The sequence below is a fragment of the Arachis hypogaea genome, chromosome 2 (assembly GCF_003086295.3).
Source record: "Arachis hypogaea cultivar Tifrunner chromosome 2, arahy.Tifrunner.gnm2.J5K5, whole genome shotgun sequence".
In the NCBI taxonomy this organism is placed as follows: domain Eukaryota; kingdom Viridiplantae; phylum Streptophyta; class Magnoliopsida; order Fabales; family Fabaceae; genus Arachis; species Arachis hypogaea.
Genome location: NC_092037.1, coordinates 102,948,888 through 102,969,494, shown reverse-complemented (window position 1 = coordinate 102,969,494; position 20,607 = coordinate 102,948,888). Strand labels below are relative to the sequence as shown.

The following is a 20,607-nucleotide window of genomic DNA, read 5'->3' as shown; positions in this document are numbered from 1 at the left end:
CAACTATAGTTCTATGCTCCAAACATTATGGAAAGACTTCAAATATTTACATGTTTCTTATTTTCTTTTAATTTTTCGTTCTGTTTATGGACACATATTCAGTTGATCCCCATTTGCTTTTAATTCAACCGTTAAACAAATAAGCAAAGATTACTTGAGAGTATATCATAGGCATATGCCAGTTGCTGTTCCATTAATGGTAGAGCACAAGAATTGCATACCCTCAACCAAGCCATGTGAAGGACTTTGACTCCTAAATCCATCCTAACAAAGATACTCCTAAATCCATCCTAACATTAAAAACTAAAAAGAGATTTTGACAAAATCTGCACATCAATTATAATGAACAAATCTTTATTTCCTCATTGAAAGTCTATGAGCTTTCTAGAAGGGAAAAGTCTAGTTATGTTAGTGTCTTAAGGATGAACATTTAATTAGGTTCCTTATAAATATCGATATTCGTTTGCTTTAGTTAGAATATGTATTTATCATGAAATGCTATATTAGTTTTTTAATGCATTTTGGAAGAAAGCAAAGCTAATATTTCTATTCTTTGTGCTGAGAAAGCTAATTCTGCCATTCTATTATAATGCACAGCCTACATGAGTAACACAGTGATAAAGGTTCAGTACAGAAATTTCTACTTAGCCACCCTATTTGTTATATGTTGTATAATCACATAACAGAATAAGAAACCTATGAAGTGGTAAAAGGGTCACCAAGAAAACAATGATACAGTAGTAGACCATGCTGAAATCTATCATAGAGATGTTTAGAGTAAAAATATGGCAAGTTTAGAATTCAGTTAATGGTATGAAGATGCAATATGAACGTACAGTCATAAACACATTGTATGAAAGAAACAAATGGTGCTTACCAGGTTTTGGAAAGCCTTGTGGGAGTTCTTTCACATCAAAAAGTCCATCCCCAAATTCATATGCTAAATCACAAGGCTGCTCAGTTGGCATAACTTCCTTAATGTCTCTCGGTGCAAAATACAAAGGAGCGAAAGAGTCAGCAAATGGGGCCAAAATTGATCCACCTGGGTTGTTGTGAAATTCAGAAAAAGATGTTAATAGTAAGGACAATCAAGTATAACATTGTAACCATGATGCACCCACAACCCATAAGGGCACCCCCAAAGAACAAAATAATAAAAAAAGGTCGATCAACTCAAATACATTCCTCAAAGATCAGACTAACATTTGAAACCTTCAATCTCCAACTATAGTTCTATGCTCAAAACATTAAGAAATCAATTAAAAGCGAGTGTTCATCTCATCAATTACAATATTGTGTGAATATACAAAGACTCGAGGTATAAATCAATTAAAAAAACTATAATGTTACTTTTTTCTATCTTTTGTTTAGCCTACTTGCTGCTGCAAGTGATTCGAGATAAAAGTGATATACATAGTCGGAACACTGCAAACTAGAGATATATAAGAAAAAGAAATGGTAAGTAAGTTCATCGCCATATGTCACTTGAATCAGTAACTGAGCAAAGGCATCCATGCATTTCTCAGCCAAAAAGTAGTAAACTTACCAACGGGTCGTCCATAGGCGTTCCCATCAGTGCAAGAAAATATAGCCTTTAAAAGTAGCAGAGGAATCAACCAGAGCCTTCAAATAAATTTTACAAGAGCAAAGAGCAAAAAGGAATTGTGAGTTTACCTTTCTGTAGGAATTTATCCAGGAAAGTGGCATCGGTCCTATGACACAAATGTTCAAAATTGATAACCTTAGCTTTTAAAGATTAAGAGGGGCTAAATATGGAAGGACAAACACTCTCTCTCTCTTAGAATTTCTTTGTTTTCTTTTCTTTTCAACCAAAAAATATACATTCAAGTAAATAGCAGAAGAGTTTTGCAAGCAGAAGCTATTAAAAAGCAGAGAAAGAAACAGTTCCTAATTCAACTTAAGGGATTCTAAATTCAAGTTATGTCAAATTAGAAAATTTTTGGTATCATAGTTGAGGAGCTAAATAGGGAAAGACATTTTTTAATCACTCTGATTTATGTTTACATGATACTAGGAAAAAGAAAAAAGTCCATAGGCCTTTTCATGGGGACTGTATATTATAATTCATTTCCATTTTGCTCCTCTCCAAGAACAGCATGGAGTAATGGGGAACAGAATGCATTCGTTCTCCTCTTCAAGCATCACATCGTCTTTGTTGGAATTGGAGAAAAAGTGTGATGCACTTCTCTTTACAAGCTTGGAATCCTCATATCGCGAACCTGCTATCTGCCAAGCGATTGATACAAGTCTGCAAAAATCTCCCAAAGATGTACACTCTCATACTTAGTAAAGATCAATTTGGAATACAATTTTAAGTTGCTGAATATAAGTATTTCCATAAAGGAGAGAGTCTTTTTCCTGAAAATGAAGGTGACATTATTGAACCAAAAATCTAGTTGCAATGTATTGCCTCACACCAGCACACTGACATTACATAATCACAACTGATATTCATGGAATAGACTATGAAGCTGTGAAGCACAACTGTGATACAATAGAGTGATAAAGGTTCAGTACAGAAATTTCTATTATAATGCACAGCCTACATGAGTAACACAGAGTGATAAAGGTTCAGTACATAAATTTCTACTTAGCTTATCATATCACCAAGATGATGATGACAAACTATTATTACATAACACCAAACAACATCAATCTCACATATGCATAAACTCCTAATTTTCACTTATTTCTATATATCACTATCATTGGACATACTCTGCACAAAAGCATTGGCCTCAATTGTCTGGAGCTCCCAAGGCAGCAACATGCTCTGCAGTAGTACCGTCATTGATTGCACAGCTATCAATCACTTCGAATCCGTGAAAGAGTGTCACACAAGGAATCCTCCCCCGCAATTCCCTGAATTGCGTCAGAAAATCAGGATATTCATTGAGATTCATAGCAAGAAACTGAAGTTGACCAATCAGATTCCTTGCTTCATTCATGAGGGAGTAATCCCTGGCCTCAAGAGGAGTCATTTTGAGTAACAAAAAGAAGCGAGAATGGTTCATCATTTGGTTTGCAACATCAGGGTTGCAACCTAATTCTTCAACATTCTGCTCCTCTTCTTCTGTCCTTGCTCTTTTGTTATTGTTATCTGGAGATTCTACTTGGAATCCCTTGTCCTCCTTCTCCTTTTCTTCTTCTGAGGAGTCACCGGGAGACTTCCTTTTGGTGCCGCTCCCAGCCTTATTTCCCAGACCTAGGACATCGTCATCAGCCATCCTAGAACAAAACGAGAATTAAATCAGCAAAGTTAACAAGAATCCTCACTTGACAAGCATAAGTTAACCCTCTTCAAAATCAGCAAACATTCAACCCAAAATTCACACATAAAAGATATTTTCGTTCTAAATCTAGATCCAACTTTATGAATATGAACCAAAAACATTAGAAAATTCAAAATTCATCTAATAATCTTTCTTTCCTTAAAAACAAGGCACACATAATACTGAACTGTAACTAGTGTGAAACCCTAGCATAGAACGTGAAACCGAATTTTCCAAAACTAGAACTACACAATAGAAAAAAACGAATCAGAATTCAGGATTGAGCTGTTGCAATTGTAAATAATGTGATAATGATTTGAAGGAGAACATAAATCGCGAAGAAAATCCAAATTCAGAGCACTAACAATAGAAAAAAACGAATTAGCATTCAGGATTGAGCTGTTGCAATTGTAAATAATGTGATAATGATTTGAAGGAGAACCTAAATTGCGAAGAAAATCCAAATTCAGAGCACTAAAAACGAAGAGAAGAAGAGAAACTTACGAAGAAACAGAGATGGAGAAGAATTTCGCGCGAGTCTCTGCGATTTCAAATTTGAGTGTAATCGTTAGTAAATAATGTGATAATGATTTGAAGGAGAACGTAAATCGCGAAGAAAATCCAAATTCAGAGCACTAAAAACGAAGAGAAGAAGAGAAACTTACGAAGAAACAGGGATGGAGAAGAATTTCGCGTGAGTCTCTGCGATTTCAAATTTGAGTGTAATCCTTAAGAGTGTTTAAGTTTAAGTCTAATCTTATTGGAAGAAACGAAATAAAAGCCCAATATATTACATAAAGGTCCAATATATTCTATCTGGGACAATGTTTTTCACTTTTTATGTTAAATCGTATAATATAAAGTTATATTTGTGTACTATTATTTTTCAATATTTATAATTTCTACTAATAAAGAATGGATGCAACACAAAAATATTAAACAAAATAAACTCCGGTAGTCCCCAAAAAAAAAACATAATAAACTCAGATTTATCGTGAACCCTATCATTCTTTTGTTTAATTAAGTAGTATTATTATATTTGACACAAAAAAAAGTAGTATTATTATAGGAGTTAACAAATTTTTCGGTCTATGTGCTAATTAAGTATAAACTTTATACTACTTTTTTTTATATACCTAAACTCTGTTACTTTATACCATTAGCTAGTTAGTAATTATTTGTACTTTGTAGGCTGTTAAACTAGAAAAAATATATATATAGAAAAAACGTATAATGCTTTTCTCGGTCCGAAATAAAATTAATTCATGCACTAAAATAATTATTATATTTAGACATTTTAGTAACACATTATAACAGCAAAAATAAAATATCTTTCAAATTTTTCGTTATATATTTTTTAATATATTTTTTTATTTTTCAATAAAAATGTAAAACAATTAAAAATAACATAACTCATAGATATCTAAACTAAAAATATTTTCACAATTATTTTAACTCATTATAACTCATTAAGTTCTAGTATGAAAATTTTTAAATTTTTTAATTAAAAATCCTATTACAACTACAAAAGAATTAAATTTTATTCTTATAAAACTTATCAAAATATATTTAAATTAATTAGTTTAAATAACTCTTATCTAACATAACAGGTGTTACTTGGTCGATCTATTATTTCTTGGAGAGTTAGAGTATAAGTATTCATTTGGGATTGAAAAAGAAATGTTAAATAATTAAGTTTTTTTTTTTAACTAAGTTAAACTAAATCAAATTTACTTAGGCGCACTTTTTTTGTGTTCTTCTTCTTTTTCCTCATATTCCTTCATTATCATTATCATAGTATCTTTCTCTTTCTTCTCTTCTTTTTTCTTCTTCTTTTTTCTTTTTATTATTTTTTCTTTTTTTTAGAAAACAAAAAGAGAACAAAAAAAGAAAATACATGACAAAAAAAAGAGTAACGAAAAAAAGAAAGAAGAAGAAGCATTTTATTTGATGTGTCACGGTTAATAAAATTTTACTGTAAAAATTAAAAAATTTATGTGTTCCAAAAGAAATTTCAATAATATTTTTTTGTTTCGTATTTTTTTCAAACTCTTTTTCTTTCTCTCCTACCTTCTTCTTCGTATCATAATCTTTTTGTTTCACACTCATAAATTTTTTTATTTCACCTTTTAAAAAGAATAAAATAAATAAATAAAAAATATCAAACAAAGAAAAAAATAAATAAAAAAGAAGTAATTATGCAACTTTTTATTTTATCTTTTAATTTACAATAAAAACATAAAAATTATATACGAAGAAGATTGAAAAAGAATAAAAAACATTAAAAAAACTGTAACATCAAGTCCAAAAACCTTGAAAATTTTTTATGTTAAAGTTAAGAAATTTATGTCTCACAGTTAAAAATTTTTGTACTATTTTTCATGTGAAGAAGAAGCGTGTAATTCAGACTGTGGTTTATAAATTGTAACTACAGTAATTTTGTTTATTGCATGCTGATATGGATCTATTATATATTTTTAATTTTACAAACAAAATGTGTCACATGTTACTTCCTCATTGTAATTAGAATTAAATTTTTTTCTTCAAAATTAAGAAATTCTTGCCTCCTCCAAATTAATTTTACAACAAAAATGTGTCACATGTCACTCTCTTATTGCAGTTGAAATTAAATCTTTCCTTTCAAAATTAAAGAGTTCTCCCCTTTTTCATACTAATTTTACAACCAAAACGTGCCACATGTCACTCTCTCATTGCAATTGAAATCAAATCTTTCCCTCCAAAATTAAAGAGTTCTCCCCTCCTCCCTCTTCCTTTCTTTATATCTCTTATTCCTTCAACCACTCTATCTATTTTATATATCATTATTAATATCAATGACTAATTACTAATTTGACAATCAAAATATGCAACATGACATTCTTTAATTATATTAAAATTTAAATTAAAATATTAAAACTGAAATATACCTATATTATGTATCATATATTACTATTTAATTTAATAATCAAATATCTCACATGACACTCTCTTATTAAAATTGAGCGAAAATATTTTTTTCCAAAATCAATAAACTCCCTTCCTAAATTCTCTTATCCACCTCTCTCTATTTTTCTATTTTTCTCTACCATTTTTACTCTATATATAATTTATATTTTATATTAGTAATTTTGACAAATCAAAATATGTAATCCGATATTTTTTTATTACAATTAAAATAAAATTATTTCTTCCAAAACTAACAAACTATCACTGTCATTCTTCATCTTTATCTTTCTATCTCTTTTCTTTCATTCTCTATTTTTTCTACCTTTCTGTTCTACAGAAAACAAAATTAACAAAATAATATAATTCAAATAAAAATTTATTATTATTATTATTATATACATTTTTTTAGTTTTAAATATTCACCACTTATCTTTCTAATCTATATTTTTATTTCTCTTCTTTCAAATATTTATTATATATAATTTGAAGATAATACTAATGTTATAATTAAAAATTAGAATAAAAATTCAATTGTTTTAAAAAAATTAATTTTGAATTAATTTTATAACTATCAATATAAATTTTTTATGCTAATATTTAATTATATTTTTATATACATAGAGAGAAAAAATATTATTTTTAAATAACAAATATAAAATTAATTATTTCAATTTGTGCAACAGACTTAACACCTAATTAAATATAAAAGTATACACGTTAAATTGTTTCAAATTTTAGATAACGAATATTAAAATTAATTGTTAATAAAAAATTAGACATTTTCATATAAAAATAATAACTAAAAATCTTATTATTTGAATTTTTATCTATAGAAACCTTGGTCTTTTTAGTCAGAGACTTTTGTCAATCTACGATATTTTTTATAAAAGTAGTTTGATTTTATAAATCTTTTGTGCCATGCATAATCTATACTGTCAGAACAAAGTAGATTGTAATTTTTAAAAATGTATATTTCGGTAATGTTATTACAGACAAAAATATTAGTTAAAGTGAATAGGTAAGTACACTCCTAATAAAATCATTACATTTTGAATTTGAAATAAACGACTAATACAACTACTAGTATTCATTTTTCAACCAGAATAATCAATGTCTACAAAGCTATGATCGAAACACTGGCAGTCACTTCTCAATAAAGTAACCTCTAACAGCATGCTATTCTCTTGACAAGCTATACACTCTATTCCATCTCTAACTAAAACAGAAAACATTAGATGCAATGCAATCATATTTCCTTCATGCATGCCTTTGAGACATTTGCACGTTACTATCACTTGGCAAATACACAAACTGTATAACAAATAATTCATTCAATGATCTCACAATGATCTGTAATCCTTCACCATTAAAATTTCGCTGCATAATTTTCTCGGCACTTGCTCTATCCTTGTTCCCTCTTGCCATGCTTGCCCTATACAAACCCCTGGACCTATATGACGGATATATATAACAAGTTGATCGTTGAAAGGGTACGGATGTTTAACTGCAAATACCAAAGACAACTGAAATTAAATAAATTCGGCACGTGCCAGCACCTTAAACGATGCATAGCCACCCTGTTTGTTATATGTTGTATAACCACATAACCTAGAGGACTAAATTTGTTTAGTGAAAATTAAGAAGTCTTGCTGCAGAAATTACTAAACAGTTTGGGCAGCAATTTAAAATAAAAACTGGGAGTAATCAAGACATTATTTTCGAACCAACTCATTTGTTTTATCAAATTTTAATAAGTCCATATTACTCCAAAAAATTTTAGGGAATTTGACCAAGTGGTTTGGAAGATATGAATTTTTGAAGTTTAGTGGTTGCTGTAAAATTTTTTGGTTTTCTGGTTCTACATTACCAACTTTCAGACCCTATAACTTTTGATTTTTTTGAAATTTTGAGTTGCTTTTAAACGTATTTTAAAGATCTATCAGTCTATTTTAAGTGAGTACAAATTTCATATCCATTACTATTTTGTAGAGTTAGTTATGTCCCTTGAAAGTTGGGTTGTTCACAGAAAATGAAGAACTAATTTAAAGTAACAGGGCAACACTTCCAACTGACTTTTAATTAACCAAACGAGGTGCTATGGATTTAGAATTTATTTGTACTAAAACTTATTAGTTTTAAGTATATCCTCACCAAAATTTAGAAGTAATGGATTAAAATTGAATTTATTACAGATTTATCAAAAACAGGACTGCTTGTTGTATTTTTTCTGAATTCTCTTTAGTGTAGCAGCAAATTTTATTAAGTTAGCTATCTAATTCAATTCTAATCTAAACGTGGTAAAACTTGGCTTAGACCCAAAGGATATGTCCGAATTTGGCAGAATGTATGAACTTAGTTAAACAAAGGTGTGTAAGTTATCCCTAAGATACATTTAAAGTTAAAAGGTGATGCGGAGGTACGCCTAGTTTCACAGTAATGCGGAGGTACTTTTAGCTTCTTGGTGATGCGGAGGTATGCTTAGCTAAGTGGAGGAATAATGGAAACGATACTTAGAGAGAAAGAAAAGGAAAGTAATGAATGAAATAAATAAATGAGAATTGTATGTTAAACGGGTCCTGTGCCAAACTGCTAATGCGAAAGTGCCCGCCTAATTGATAGCTTGAGATTGCTAATGCGGGAATGTTCGCCTAACTGATAGCACTGTTTTTTACTGCGATACACATTAGAATGTTATTATAATGAGGCCTAATTGACACGGGTAACCGTGATGTTAAGGTGTCTAACTGACACAGTAAAGGAACCATATTCGGGGTTCACTCCGAGTAACGTTGGGTTGCGGGTAGCAACCGACGCATGAGCTCATGGCCTGTGCTAGGAACAGGCATGCATCATCTTGTTTGCGCATTTACATTTGATTGTGTTTGCTTTATTTTGTTTATTTGTGATTGTGCTGTTGTTTTGGTGATTTACTTGTGTGCTAGCTTGATGGATATTTTACTTATATTGTGGTCTTAATAATATATTTAGGAATGTTGTTTATGGATAAGGAATTGTTAATGTGATTAGGATTTTGTTTAAGTAACGTGATTTAAAGAAAGGAATTTAAAACTGATTTAAGTGAAATTGTTTTTATGATATGAAGTAGCTATTTGTATTTACTCTGTTTATTGTGGCGTTCACGTTCCCTACTGAGAATGTGTGGCTTTGTTCTCACCCCAAAGTTTTTAAAAGAACCCTTTCAGAGGTATAGACAGGATGACTAATTGAAAAGCTACGGACGAATAGAAGGCTTGTTTGGCTAGTTGCTTTTGAGTTTATTTCCCCTCACCCTTGATGTTGTAAAGTGTTGTATTTTTACAGAGGGGTAGGTTTGTATTTAAGTCTTGTATGAACTATTATTATGTATTAATATTAATTATGTGAGTATATGTTTATCTGACATAGTTGAGTTTGAAGTATATACCAAACTAAAAGAAATTTCGTTTTTCTTAAAAATTATCGACCAGTTAACGTGTAGAAGGTCAACATTAAATAGCTAATAAAAGGATAATAGAGTCGTAACGCCTTATTCTTAATACGATCATGACGTGCTAGAAGTTAAGGTGTTACACAATTCAATTCAATCTTTTCTTTAATTGCACAAATTTAAAGGCCTGCTCTTCATGTTGTTACACCTTACAAAATAATATATTATTATATTAAATTATAATTAATTATTTTTATTTATATAAAAAAATAAATTAATATTTTTACACTTTACAAAATAATTTTTGGTTGGATTGCTTATTTTTATTTAAAAGATTTAAAATGTTAACCACATTATAAAATTAACCATTGTGATGTAGTATGTTTTATTCGTTTGTGATATAACTTTTAAAATTAGTCAATATTATTATGTCGTTATTGTTTATGAAAGTAACTTCTTGTTGTTTTTTAAATTCTTTCAACATCAAAATTGTTTTTTTCAATTTCACCGTTTTCTTTACTTTTTGAACGTTTCTTTTTAAAAACAAAGGGTAAGGGTGTTCGGCCTAAATAGTATAAACACGTAAGAAATAAAAAAACACTAAAGAGTTAAGCCATAGAAGTTTAAAATTCTGATAAAATGGACTTTTTAGAGCGAATGCGTACATTAGATTTAATAACATTATTTTATTGTATCCAGACAAATTCAATCCATTTTATAAAAAAAATGTGATCAATTAACCAACCTCCAAAACCACTTGTTGAAAACAATTTATTGTTGCATCCAAACATATAGATGTTTACTAATCTGACTAATATGGAACTTGGTAAGACAAGGAGGTTAAATAACTGAAAAATAAGATTAGTAAAGAATATTCTTTGAATGCTAAATTTAAGTATTGAATTCTTTTTCTTCTCCCCATAATTCAAAAAGTTTTTTTTATTATTGCCGAAGAAATGAAATAAAAGATAGCGTAGAGGTATAACAGTTATTATATGAGGTCTACCCAATGCTAGATGCAAAGGTGCATAATAGATCTATATGAACTGATGAGTTGTCCCGTAATAAACCCACCTGTTGCTGATAGTTTCTTCTCAGTCCCTTCTTGCATAATCTGAGCTCGAAGAAGGAAGAGATAAGAGAGCCCTATGGAGAATGTGCTCAGAAACTCATAATAGAGTTCGACCACAACGACCGGATTCATTATCTTTATGCATAAGTATACTAGATAATCCAGTATAAAAGATTGAAAAATCATCGCAAATCTCTATTTTTTATTATCTTCTATTTTTATTATCTATTGCAATCTCTGGATTATTATCTAATTTTCAATCCATATATTTATATAATGATTTTTCAACCTTCCAAATTTCTATATAAAAATAGAAAGAGATAGACTAGAAATGACATCTCTTATCTCACTGACACCAAAGAGAGGGATCTAAAATGAGTAAAATTTTGATACGGGTGGAATATAATGAAATAGAGCCACTTTGAGGTTTCCTTTCAAATAAGGCATATGAATGGAGCCATTGCGAAGAAGTTCCATGAGTTACGAAGGAAACTTCAAGCTCATATTGGTCATGAGTTGAGAACGGGAATTGAACTCTATGAGATCAAATTTTCCGTTGTTCCTTATTAGCTCAATGGTAGAGTGGTCGGCTGTTAATTGACTAGTCGTAGGTTCGAATCCTACTTGGGGAGGTTTGGTTCATTCCGAATTCTTGAATTCAAAATGAAAGGGTTGGGTTCGCTTTGACCGTTAAAAGTAGGTAACCCATTTCTCCTGTCTTTTGTTTGTCTCTATTGCATTCTATCTCATCGTATCCCATTCGGTTCTGCGATATTTGAGAATCGTCGTCAATACCTCGGTGTAGGTTCGGGATACTCCCTTGTTCCACAGTCCAGGGCTATTTAAACTAACAAATTCAGAATTCTCCGATGTACTAGTATTAGCAATAGCAAGTGAATCTTTGATGTAGTCATCAATTCTCCCGAGAGGCTACAATTACCGCGAGCAAACATATTAATGACGAGGAAGGCAGTTTTGCTATGCTACAAATACTTTACTTGTTCTGCTATTTCGCACAAGTCTGGCTGAGGAAGAATTACGAAGGATAAAAATATGCGAATTAAAAGTTAAAGCTTAGGACATAAATTTTTTATTTAGAAATATCCACCATTTACGAAAATTTTGTTTATTTTTTAAGAAAATAGTAAGGTAAGGCCATTCCATTTCGACAAATTAAAATACCCACATCCAAGTTCCATAGCTTTGGATCCGCTAGTCCGATCATGATTTTCTTACCCCCAGAGGTAAGGGTCCTTACCTTTTTGGCCGGTTGTGGGCGAGGAGGGATTCGAAGCCCAACACCGTGGTTCGTAGCCACGTGCTCTAATCCTCTGAGCTACAGGCCCCATTCCGTCTCCACTGGATCTGTTCCCGGAGTACCCTAAAACTAAAAAAAGGAACCTTCTCTCTCCCCATCCATTTCATTTCGGTTTAAGAAGATGTGAAAGCGCCTCTCTCTCTCTCTATAAGAATGGTGTGTTTCGAGGTGTGAAGTGGGCGAGAAGGGATTTCATGATTGGGGTTTTGAATAAGACGACTTTTTTCATTTTAAATTCTTATTATGAAAAAGTAATAAGAGAGGTCTTATTACTTGTTTATGAAAGTAACTATTGTAAAATTAGATGTTATAAATTTCTTTCTTGATTATTAATATTTTTTAATAGTGAATTATTTTTGAATTTATAATTTTAAATAATATTATTGAAAAAAATAATAACTATATTAATTTTAATAATTTTAATTAATTAATTAAGTGGGATCACAATTTATGATGTAAAAACTAATGTAGAGTTACTTTTTATGATAGGTGGACCATAAATAAAAATTGAGATGAGTTTTCTATTGGAGATGGTCTTAATGAAACCAATAACCTAGTATAAATATAACTCTAGGGTTTTAGTTTTTCAATACACCAAAATTACTATGCAATCCTTGTCTTATCAAAAAAATAATATTCAGTCTAAAATAAGGATTTAATAGAATTTGGTCGAAGAAGATTAAAAAAGCGTACATTAGGATTATGAACTTTATAAAAAAAATTACTATTCAGTCTAAAATAAGAATTTGATAGATTTTGGTTGAAAAATATCAAAAAATCACACATTAGAATCACAAACAATAAATTAAGATGGTGATCACGAATTTAGATACGCTTTTATATTTTTAACTCTCTTTTTTAATAATTTTAACATAGATGATCTTAAAATTAAAGGATTAAAAAATTTTCAACATAATAAACAAACCACTAGATTAAATCAAATTGGTTAAATTAAGTTGTTGGTCACTAACGCAAACAAAACATGTTATATTCTTAATTTATTTTTACTACTTATACAATAGAAAAATACGCCTAACACCTTTGAATTAAACAGGAGAAAAAATTCCCTTTCAAAATTATAAGGTGATCTGGATAATACTTTGTTGGCATATATTAGTACACGTTTTCATAATCTATTATATAAAATTCAAATTTTTTCACTTAATGATGGAGCTAACGTGACATGCTTCTAAAAGTGTTTTCTGATATATTTACTTTAACTCATTAAATCAAATCAATTATAACTAAATAAATATATCAATAAATTAATTTAATTTATCTAAATCTCACACATTTTATTATATCTATTTTGTGATAATTTTTGTGGTTTTTATAAGTGTGACCTAATTAAATATACGAAGTTGTTCATATTAAGTCATTCAATTAAGTAGGTGTCATAGCATGTATGTTTATATTTAGCATTTTTGTATTATAATTGGTCCCGATTCTTCTTCTGATAGAAGATTCTACTTTAAGTATTTTAATAGTTTTGGTAGGCAAATTAAGTTTAAGTTTTTTTTGGATGGAGGGATTTTATTGCAACCTACAAATTGCAATTTGGGGATGTTTGCATATATCAATAAATTAATAATTGTATTCAATGAGTTCGTACTAAAATTTTAAAATACCACTGAATATAACTGAGGATTCTACATGCAACATTAAACCTGGTTTTTCTCAAATAATGTTGTTGCTGAAAACTAAACTTATAATTTGGGATGAGGCTCCAATGGTTAGTAGGTATTGCTACGAAGTACTTGATAAATGCTTGAGTGATATTATGAGATTTTCTCTAACATATAACAAAAATTTGTCCTTTGAAAAAAAAGTGGTTGTACTAGGTGGAGTCTTTAGACAAATTCTTCCTGTCATTCCATAAGGGTCGAGACAAGATACTATTCATTCAATTGTAAATTCGTCTTACTTTTGGAAGTTTGGTCTGGTGCTCAAATTAACAAAAAATATAAACTCTCTATAGGGACAACTACTTTAGATTAAGATGAGGAAAAATAATTTGATGGGTGGTTATTGAAAATTGGTAATGGTCTAATAGGTGACAATATAGATGGTGAATCTGAGATTTTCGTTTTTTGATAGTTCCAGTAAGATCCCACAATGGGATAAAGTTCGAACCAACGTATATAAGAGCATATAAGACAAGCAAAGAAAAACAACAACCCACAAAATGACCAAATAACATAACTAATCAATACTCAATCAAGCATCAATATGACTCCGAATCAATATGGAAGACTCTCAGTTCAGGTCTCTCATGTATTATCCGTGTCTCATTCTGTTGCACACATGGCTTGGCCCTTCATCCACATTCTACACTAACGCTATATCTCTCATTCTATTGCATTTAGATTCATATTCTTTCCATTGAAGACTTTTTCATTTCTCACCTTCTAAATATATCAAATAGTTGTTAAGAACATGTAACCTTAACCTTCTTTTCTTCTCTAACACTAAGAGCCTCCAGCCATGATGAGTTGAAATAGAATCTGACATCTCCTGGCCATTACTACGCAATTTGCCGTCTTTTAATGCACCTCAACCACAACTCTCAGGCCAAGTTACATGGGATATGTTTTTCGGAAGATATTGTTATTCCTTTTTGAACTAGACATTTTATGAGTTGGTTCATTTTTTTTATCCAAATATTTTAAAAAACATGAATTCAAAATATTTTTTTAAAACTAGAACTATACTGGCTCTTACATTGGACATTATTAAAGATGTCAACAACCATTTAATGACTATTATTCTAGAGGAGAAAAAATATATCTTAATTCGAATTCATTTTGTATGAATGAAGGGAATATGGAGAGTCAACTAAATCTCTATAGTCTTAAATTATTGAATAACGTAAATTATTCTGATTTATCTCCACATAAATTAATGCTCAAGGTTGGTATTCTGGTGATTTTACTTAAGAATATTGACCAATTCAATAGTTTTTCTAAAGGTAAAAGGTTATAAGTTAGGAAGTTTAGAAATCATTAGGATGTGAAGTTTTAACGGGTCATGTTGCTTTGATTTCAATAATGAATATAGTACCAACAAATGAAACCGTCCGAGTTAGATTTCAACAAAGATAGTTTCCATAATAGTATTATTTGTTATGACAATTAATAAGTTTCATGGACAAACTTTATCTCATATTGAATTGTACTTATCCAAACCAGTTTTTAGACGACCAATTATATGTGGCACTTTCAAAAGTTAAAAATAAGTTTAAAAGTTTTGCTCATGAATTACATAAAAATGTCTACAAATTCAACTATCAATGTTATTTATAGAAAAATCTTTGAAAAAATATATTCCTAATATAAATATTTTAATTTTTATTTTAAATTGTGTATTGAAATCAATGAATAATTATTTCACTTCAAAAGAACGTAAAATAATGATTATTCACTATTCTCAAGTTAAATTTTGATTTTGATAGTAATTTATAATTTTTTTAGGATAGTAATTATTTCGTGTATTTTTTCTTAAAATATTTAAAAATATAAATACTTTTTGTACTTTTATAAATTTTTTTGTACATAGATACATATACTAATCTATTTAATATACTAAAATTTGATTTTTCTCCAATTAATAAAGGTGAGATGTCGATTTCTCGTGACTCCGTTTTCTCTCCAAAATAAATACACTTTTCTCTATTCTAAATTATTTTATAAAAAATATATTTATTATAATTATATTATAATTAATATTTAATGAATAGTATATAATTATACTGATTTAGGAACATATCTTCATTATAATTATATCAAATCAATATTTAATGCATTATTAAAATACTTATCAATTATCAATTAAAAATAATAATAATAATAATAATAATAATAATAATAATAATAATAATAATAATAATAATAATAATAATAATAATAATAATAATAATAATAATAATAATAATAATGGCACCGGTGGTGGTAATCATGATAAGAATATTTGATTCTAATCATAAAATGATCAAATCTTATGATATTAATAATGCACATTATTGATTTTAAATATTTTTAGTCATTTTAATTATATTAATTTTAAAAATATTGATATAATTCTAATTCTTATTCATTATCCAATAATAATAATAATAATAATAATAATAATAATAATAATAATAATAATAATAATAATAACTTGAAAAATCCGTATATAAACTATTTCAGTTACCTGTGTATTATTATAAAAATTTTATATATCTACTTAATATATTAAAATTGGATTTTCTCCAAACTAATAAAAGTGAGGTGTCAATTTCTCATGAATCCATTTTTTTGCCAAAATGAATGTACGATTTTCTTTTTTAAGTTTATTTTAAAAAAATATCTTTATTATAATTAGCATTTAAGTAATAATGCATAACTATACTAATTTAAAAAATATCTTTATTTTTAGAAAGCACTATTCTCTCTTCTAAATTTAATTTTAAAAAAATATCTTTATTATAATTATATTATAATTAACATTTAATGAATAATATCTGATTATATTAATTTAAAAAAATATTTTTATTATAATTATATAAAATAATCTACTTAATATAGTAAAATTAGATTTTTTTTCCCAACTAATGAAAATACGGTATCAATTCCTCATGAATTCATTTTTTTTAAATAAAAGTACTATTTTTTTTCTAAATTTATTTTTTAAAAAATATCTTTATTAGAATTATATTACTATTAGCATTTAATGAATAATGTATAATTATACTAATTTAGAAAAATATCTTAATTATAATTATATAAAAAATTAAACATAAATTTATAATTCTAATTGTCATAAATATGAAATTAAGTGGTGAATTGATATTGCAATAATTAATTATTATAATTATTTTTGTACCACTAAAGGCTATATATAGTATTGAGTAAAGTATTGTTTTTGTCCCCAACTTTTGGGGTAAATATCAAAATTGTCCCTAACGCTTCAATCGTCCTATTTACGTCCCTAACGTTTTTAAATTGACTCAATGTTGTCCTGCCGTTAGGGATCCGTTAATAAAATTAACGGCGGGACAAAATTGAGACGATTTTTAAACGTTAGGGACGTAAATAAGACTAAAACGTTGAGGACAAAAACGATACATAGAAATAAATTTTAATTTTATTCTTTAATAATATCAATTTTTTACTGTACATAGTATTAATTATTTTATGCTGTCAAAACTCAAAACAGGTTAAGACCAAAAACAAAGAAGTCAAAACAGGTTATAATCATTAGTTATTAATTGATACTTATTAATTATCCCATAGAATTCTCCCTTAAGAGGTTTTAAATAGGTAGTTTCTATTTGAGCTAAATTTTTTTAATTTCCTGAATACTGTTCTTACACGTATTTTCCTACATTAAGTTTACACCGTATTTTCATTGATCTGACATGGTTTGCAATTGAGTCACTACTTTTCTATGTGAACTGCATCCTCGTTTAATTTTGAACATGAAGTAGAGAGTTATGTGTAAATTATAATTATTTTAAACGGAAAACTCTGGTTATATTGACACTACTGACCCTAGTGATCACTAAAACATGTTGCACCTGAAAAACAAAAAGAGAGGTTGACAGAAGTTTGGTCTAGCTTGTTTTGCTTAAGGGTTATCTAGCCTGGTTCTGTTCCAAAAATCTCTTAAGCCATTCATGCACATCATACAATGAATTTCTCCGTCAAACTTAGCTTCAAAGCTAATAATTAAATGCATTTGTTATTCTAAAACTTAATTAAACTTATTAGTATATTGTAGGTGTTACTTATTATTGAGTGTCTAGTTAGTACCACTATATATTAACTTCTTCTTTTTAAAGTCACTAATAATGCACCTATTAAATTAAAAGTGTTGATTTCTTTATTTGTTTAATAAAAACTATTCCTTTAATATTTTCTAGCTTCTATCCTTTCCCTCACATACAAAACTCGAACCCAAAATCTTAAGGAAAACAAATACAAAATCATCTGTACAAACTACGAGTTGAAAAAAATAAATCCGAATTCTCAACGTAACTGTTCTCCCTCATTTTTGTCGATTGTGAAAATAGTTCACATATCCCCACCCCCTCTTTTCCTTAATTCTCTCTCAAAATATTCAACTTAACTTGTATATAAAAGAATAATTACGAAGTTGACATTTTTGTCGGTGAGTATTTTTCTAAGAGAAATTGTTAAATAAGATTATTATTATTTTATTATATAGAAATGACAATAGACAAAAGAGAAATAATGGCAACAACCATTTCTTGGAGTTTTTCTTGTTGCTATCTTAGATAAAACAAAATGATATATACGACTTACGTATTTTATACTCAAATGCAAAATAATAATGCTACAATATCTGAATGGATAATTAAATTTTACAAGATTCCAATTGTTTTAAAATATTTTTTCTCTTTTTTCGTACCAGATCCCACTAGGGAGACAATAGTCTATTTGTACAATGTGTATAATGAGTTATTAAATTACAAAATGAGCATCTCCTATATTATCTAGAATAACCATCCGAGTACTAGGGATAATAAATATCTTCCCAAAAATTTAAACTAATTTTGAGGTTCACCAAGAATTGAACTCTTAACCTTTCGGATCTAAGGCTCTAATACCATGTCATGATACCATTCATCCAAAAAATTTCAGCTGATGGAAAAAGGTAACACTAATGGCTATATCTCTAATACTCCATAAACCTTCATTATACACATTGTACAAATATTCCATTAACTCCTCATACTTTTCCTTTCCTACCACAATAATACTCTTTCTGTGAATTTAAAATTTCAAGTACATTCATAACTCAACTAATTTAAGTATATATTTTAAAATTTTTTTAAATATATTCTGTAATTCAGTAATTTATAAAAAATATAATATATAATATATAATTAAAATCAATAATTAAAAAACACTAAATACCAGTATACCATATACTTACAAACTTTCCACATATTTATATATAGTTTGTGCAACAATACATTGAACTCAATGAAATTTATAGCACAAAACTCTCATGTTTCTTGAAACAATGGAACTAATTAATTAGTATTGGTGGTGAGATTGAGTCTAGGTGCAATGCATTATTGTTTAATTTGGCAACTTCCGAGTGAGACGCATGGTCCTGCATCAACAAATTGTTCCTCCTCTTTCCGAACTAAACAACAAAATCTAAGAAGGGGTTTGTGTGGTAGTAATCTTCTTCTTTGGAGAGACAAAAATCTATGATATATGATCAATATCCTTTTATTCTTGCCTAATTCGATATGTTGCTAGGAGATATGCATGTGCGCATGCATGCCTTTTATCTAATTTATTCACTTCTATTCTTCCTCTTTTGCAAATAGTTTCTAGCTACTAATATTTTACAAAATTTGTAATCATATCAGGCTCGTCTCTCTTCTTCTTTTTAACTATTGAGAAGGAATGATTTGCTTTCCTCTACTTTCACTCATTGTTTATAACTAATAGATAGATAAATAAAAATAGAAATAATGTTCGTAAGTTATATTTTGGCGAGTGAATCTTACCTTAAAACTTAAATATAATTATTTTGTATCATAATTATTAGAAACCATAATATTATATTTAATACTAGCTAGTTCGTAAAGTGACATTGGTTATCTAGAAGCTTATTTTCTTGCACCCGCTGTAATAATTAACTATGCATGTATATAAGGCCTTACTTTTGAAACACATGTTTTACATGTTTGATTTCTCGATATATATCCAGGTGGGGGCGAGTGGAGACCTCGGCTCCAACTTTTTTTTTTTAAAATTAATAATAGTAAATTATTAAGTATGATTTAATTATTTAAAAATTTTATTTAATATTTAGTCTAATATAAATAAGGGTAAAGTCTATTTTTTGTTCCTGAAGTTTAACAAAAATTTTAAAAATATCTCTAAGTTTTATTTTGTTTTTATTTTGTCCCAAAAATTTTTGATTTGCATCAAAAATATCTCTCTAACGGCTAATTTTTTAAAAAATTTAAGACCGATTCAACAACAATTTCATAAAAATAACCCCTCAACTCAAGCAAATCAAACATAATTTTCATGAATTATTATTAGATTGGTCTTAAATTTTTTAAAAATTTAGCCGTCGAAGATATATTTGATGCAAATTGAAAATTTTTGGGACAAAATTAAAACAAAATAAAACTTAGGAGTATTTTTGAAACTTTTTTGTCAAACTTTAGGAACAAAAAGTATACTTTATCCTATAAATAATAATTTAGTCCAACCTAAATATTAATGATTTTTAATATCTAAAAAATAAGTAACAACATTAAAAAATATGAAAAAGATATTATTACTAATAATTAAAATTTTTTAAATCCCACAAAGTATATTTTTTTCTTGTAATCGTCTTTTTTATCATTTGGTATTAATTCTCTCTGTTTCAACTACTACAATTGAAAGATCTTTTTTAGTTATGAATATTGTGAAGAATGACTCCGAAATAAAACAAAAAATAAATTTTTTGTTAATTGTCTTTTAATTATATTTAAAAAAATTGCTAAAAAATTTGACACAAATTCTATTACCGA

At 28.3% G+C, this 20,607-nt stretch overlaps 1 protein-coding gene and 1 pseudogene across 1 annotated transcript; both read right to left on the bottom strand.

The window, feature by feature from the left end:
* Positions 1-2,373: 2,373 nt before the first annotated feature.
* LOC112760786 (uncharacterized) lies at positions 2,374-4,256 on the bottom strand. Its single transcript, XM_025808145.2, has 3 exons — positions 3,959-4,256; positions 3,798-3,834; positions 2,374-3,249 (listed from the first exon to the last, which is right to left on the bottom strand). Exon 3 carries the CDS (start codon positions 3,246-3,248, stop codon positions 2,760-2,762), a length of 489 nt encoding a protein of 162 aa, XP_025663930.1. The 5' UTR covers position 3,249; positions 3,798-3,834; positions 3,959-4,256; the 3' UTR covers positions 2,374-2,759.
* Positions 4,257-10,203: 5,947 nt separating this feature from the next.
* On the bottom strand, positions 10,204-10,924 carry LOC112730151 (putative protein TIC 214 N-terminal part; annotated as a pseudogene).
* Positions 10,925-20,607: the final 9,683 nt, after the last annotated feature.

Excerpts from the sequence above, each read along its gene's own strand:
- LOC112760786 (XM_025808145.2), bottom strand. The coding sequence starts at position 3,248 with ATGGCTGATGACGATGTCCTAGGTCTGGGAAATAAGGCTGGGAGCGGC.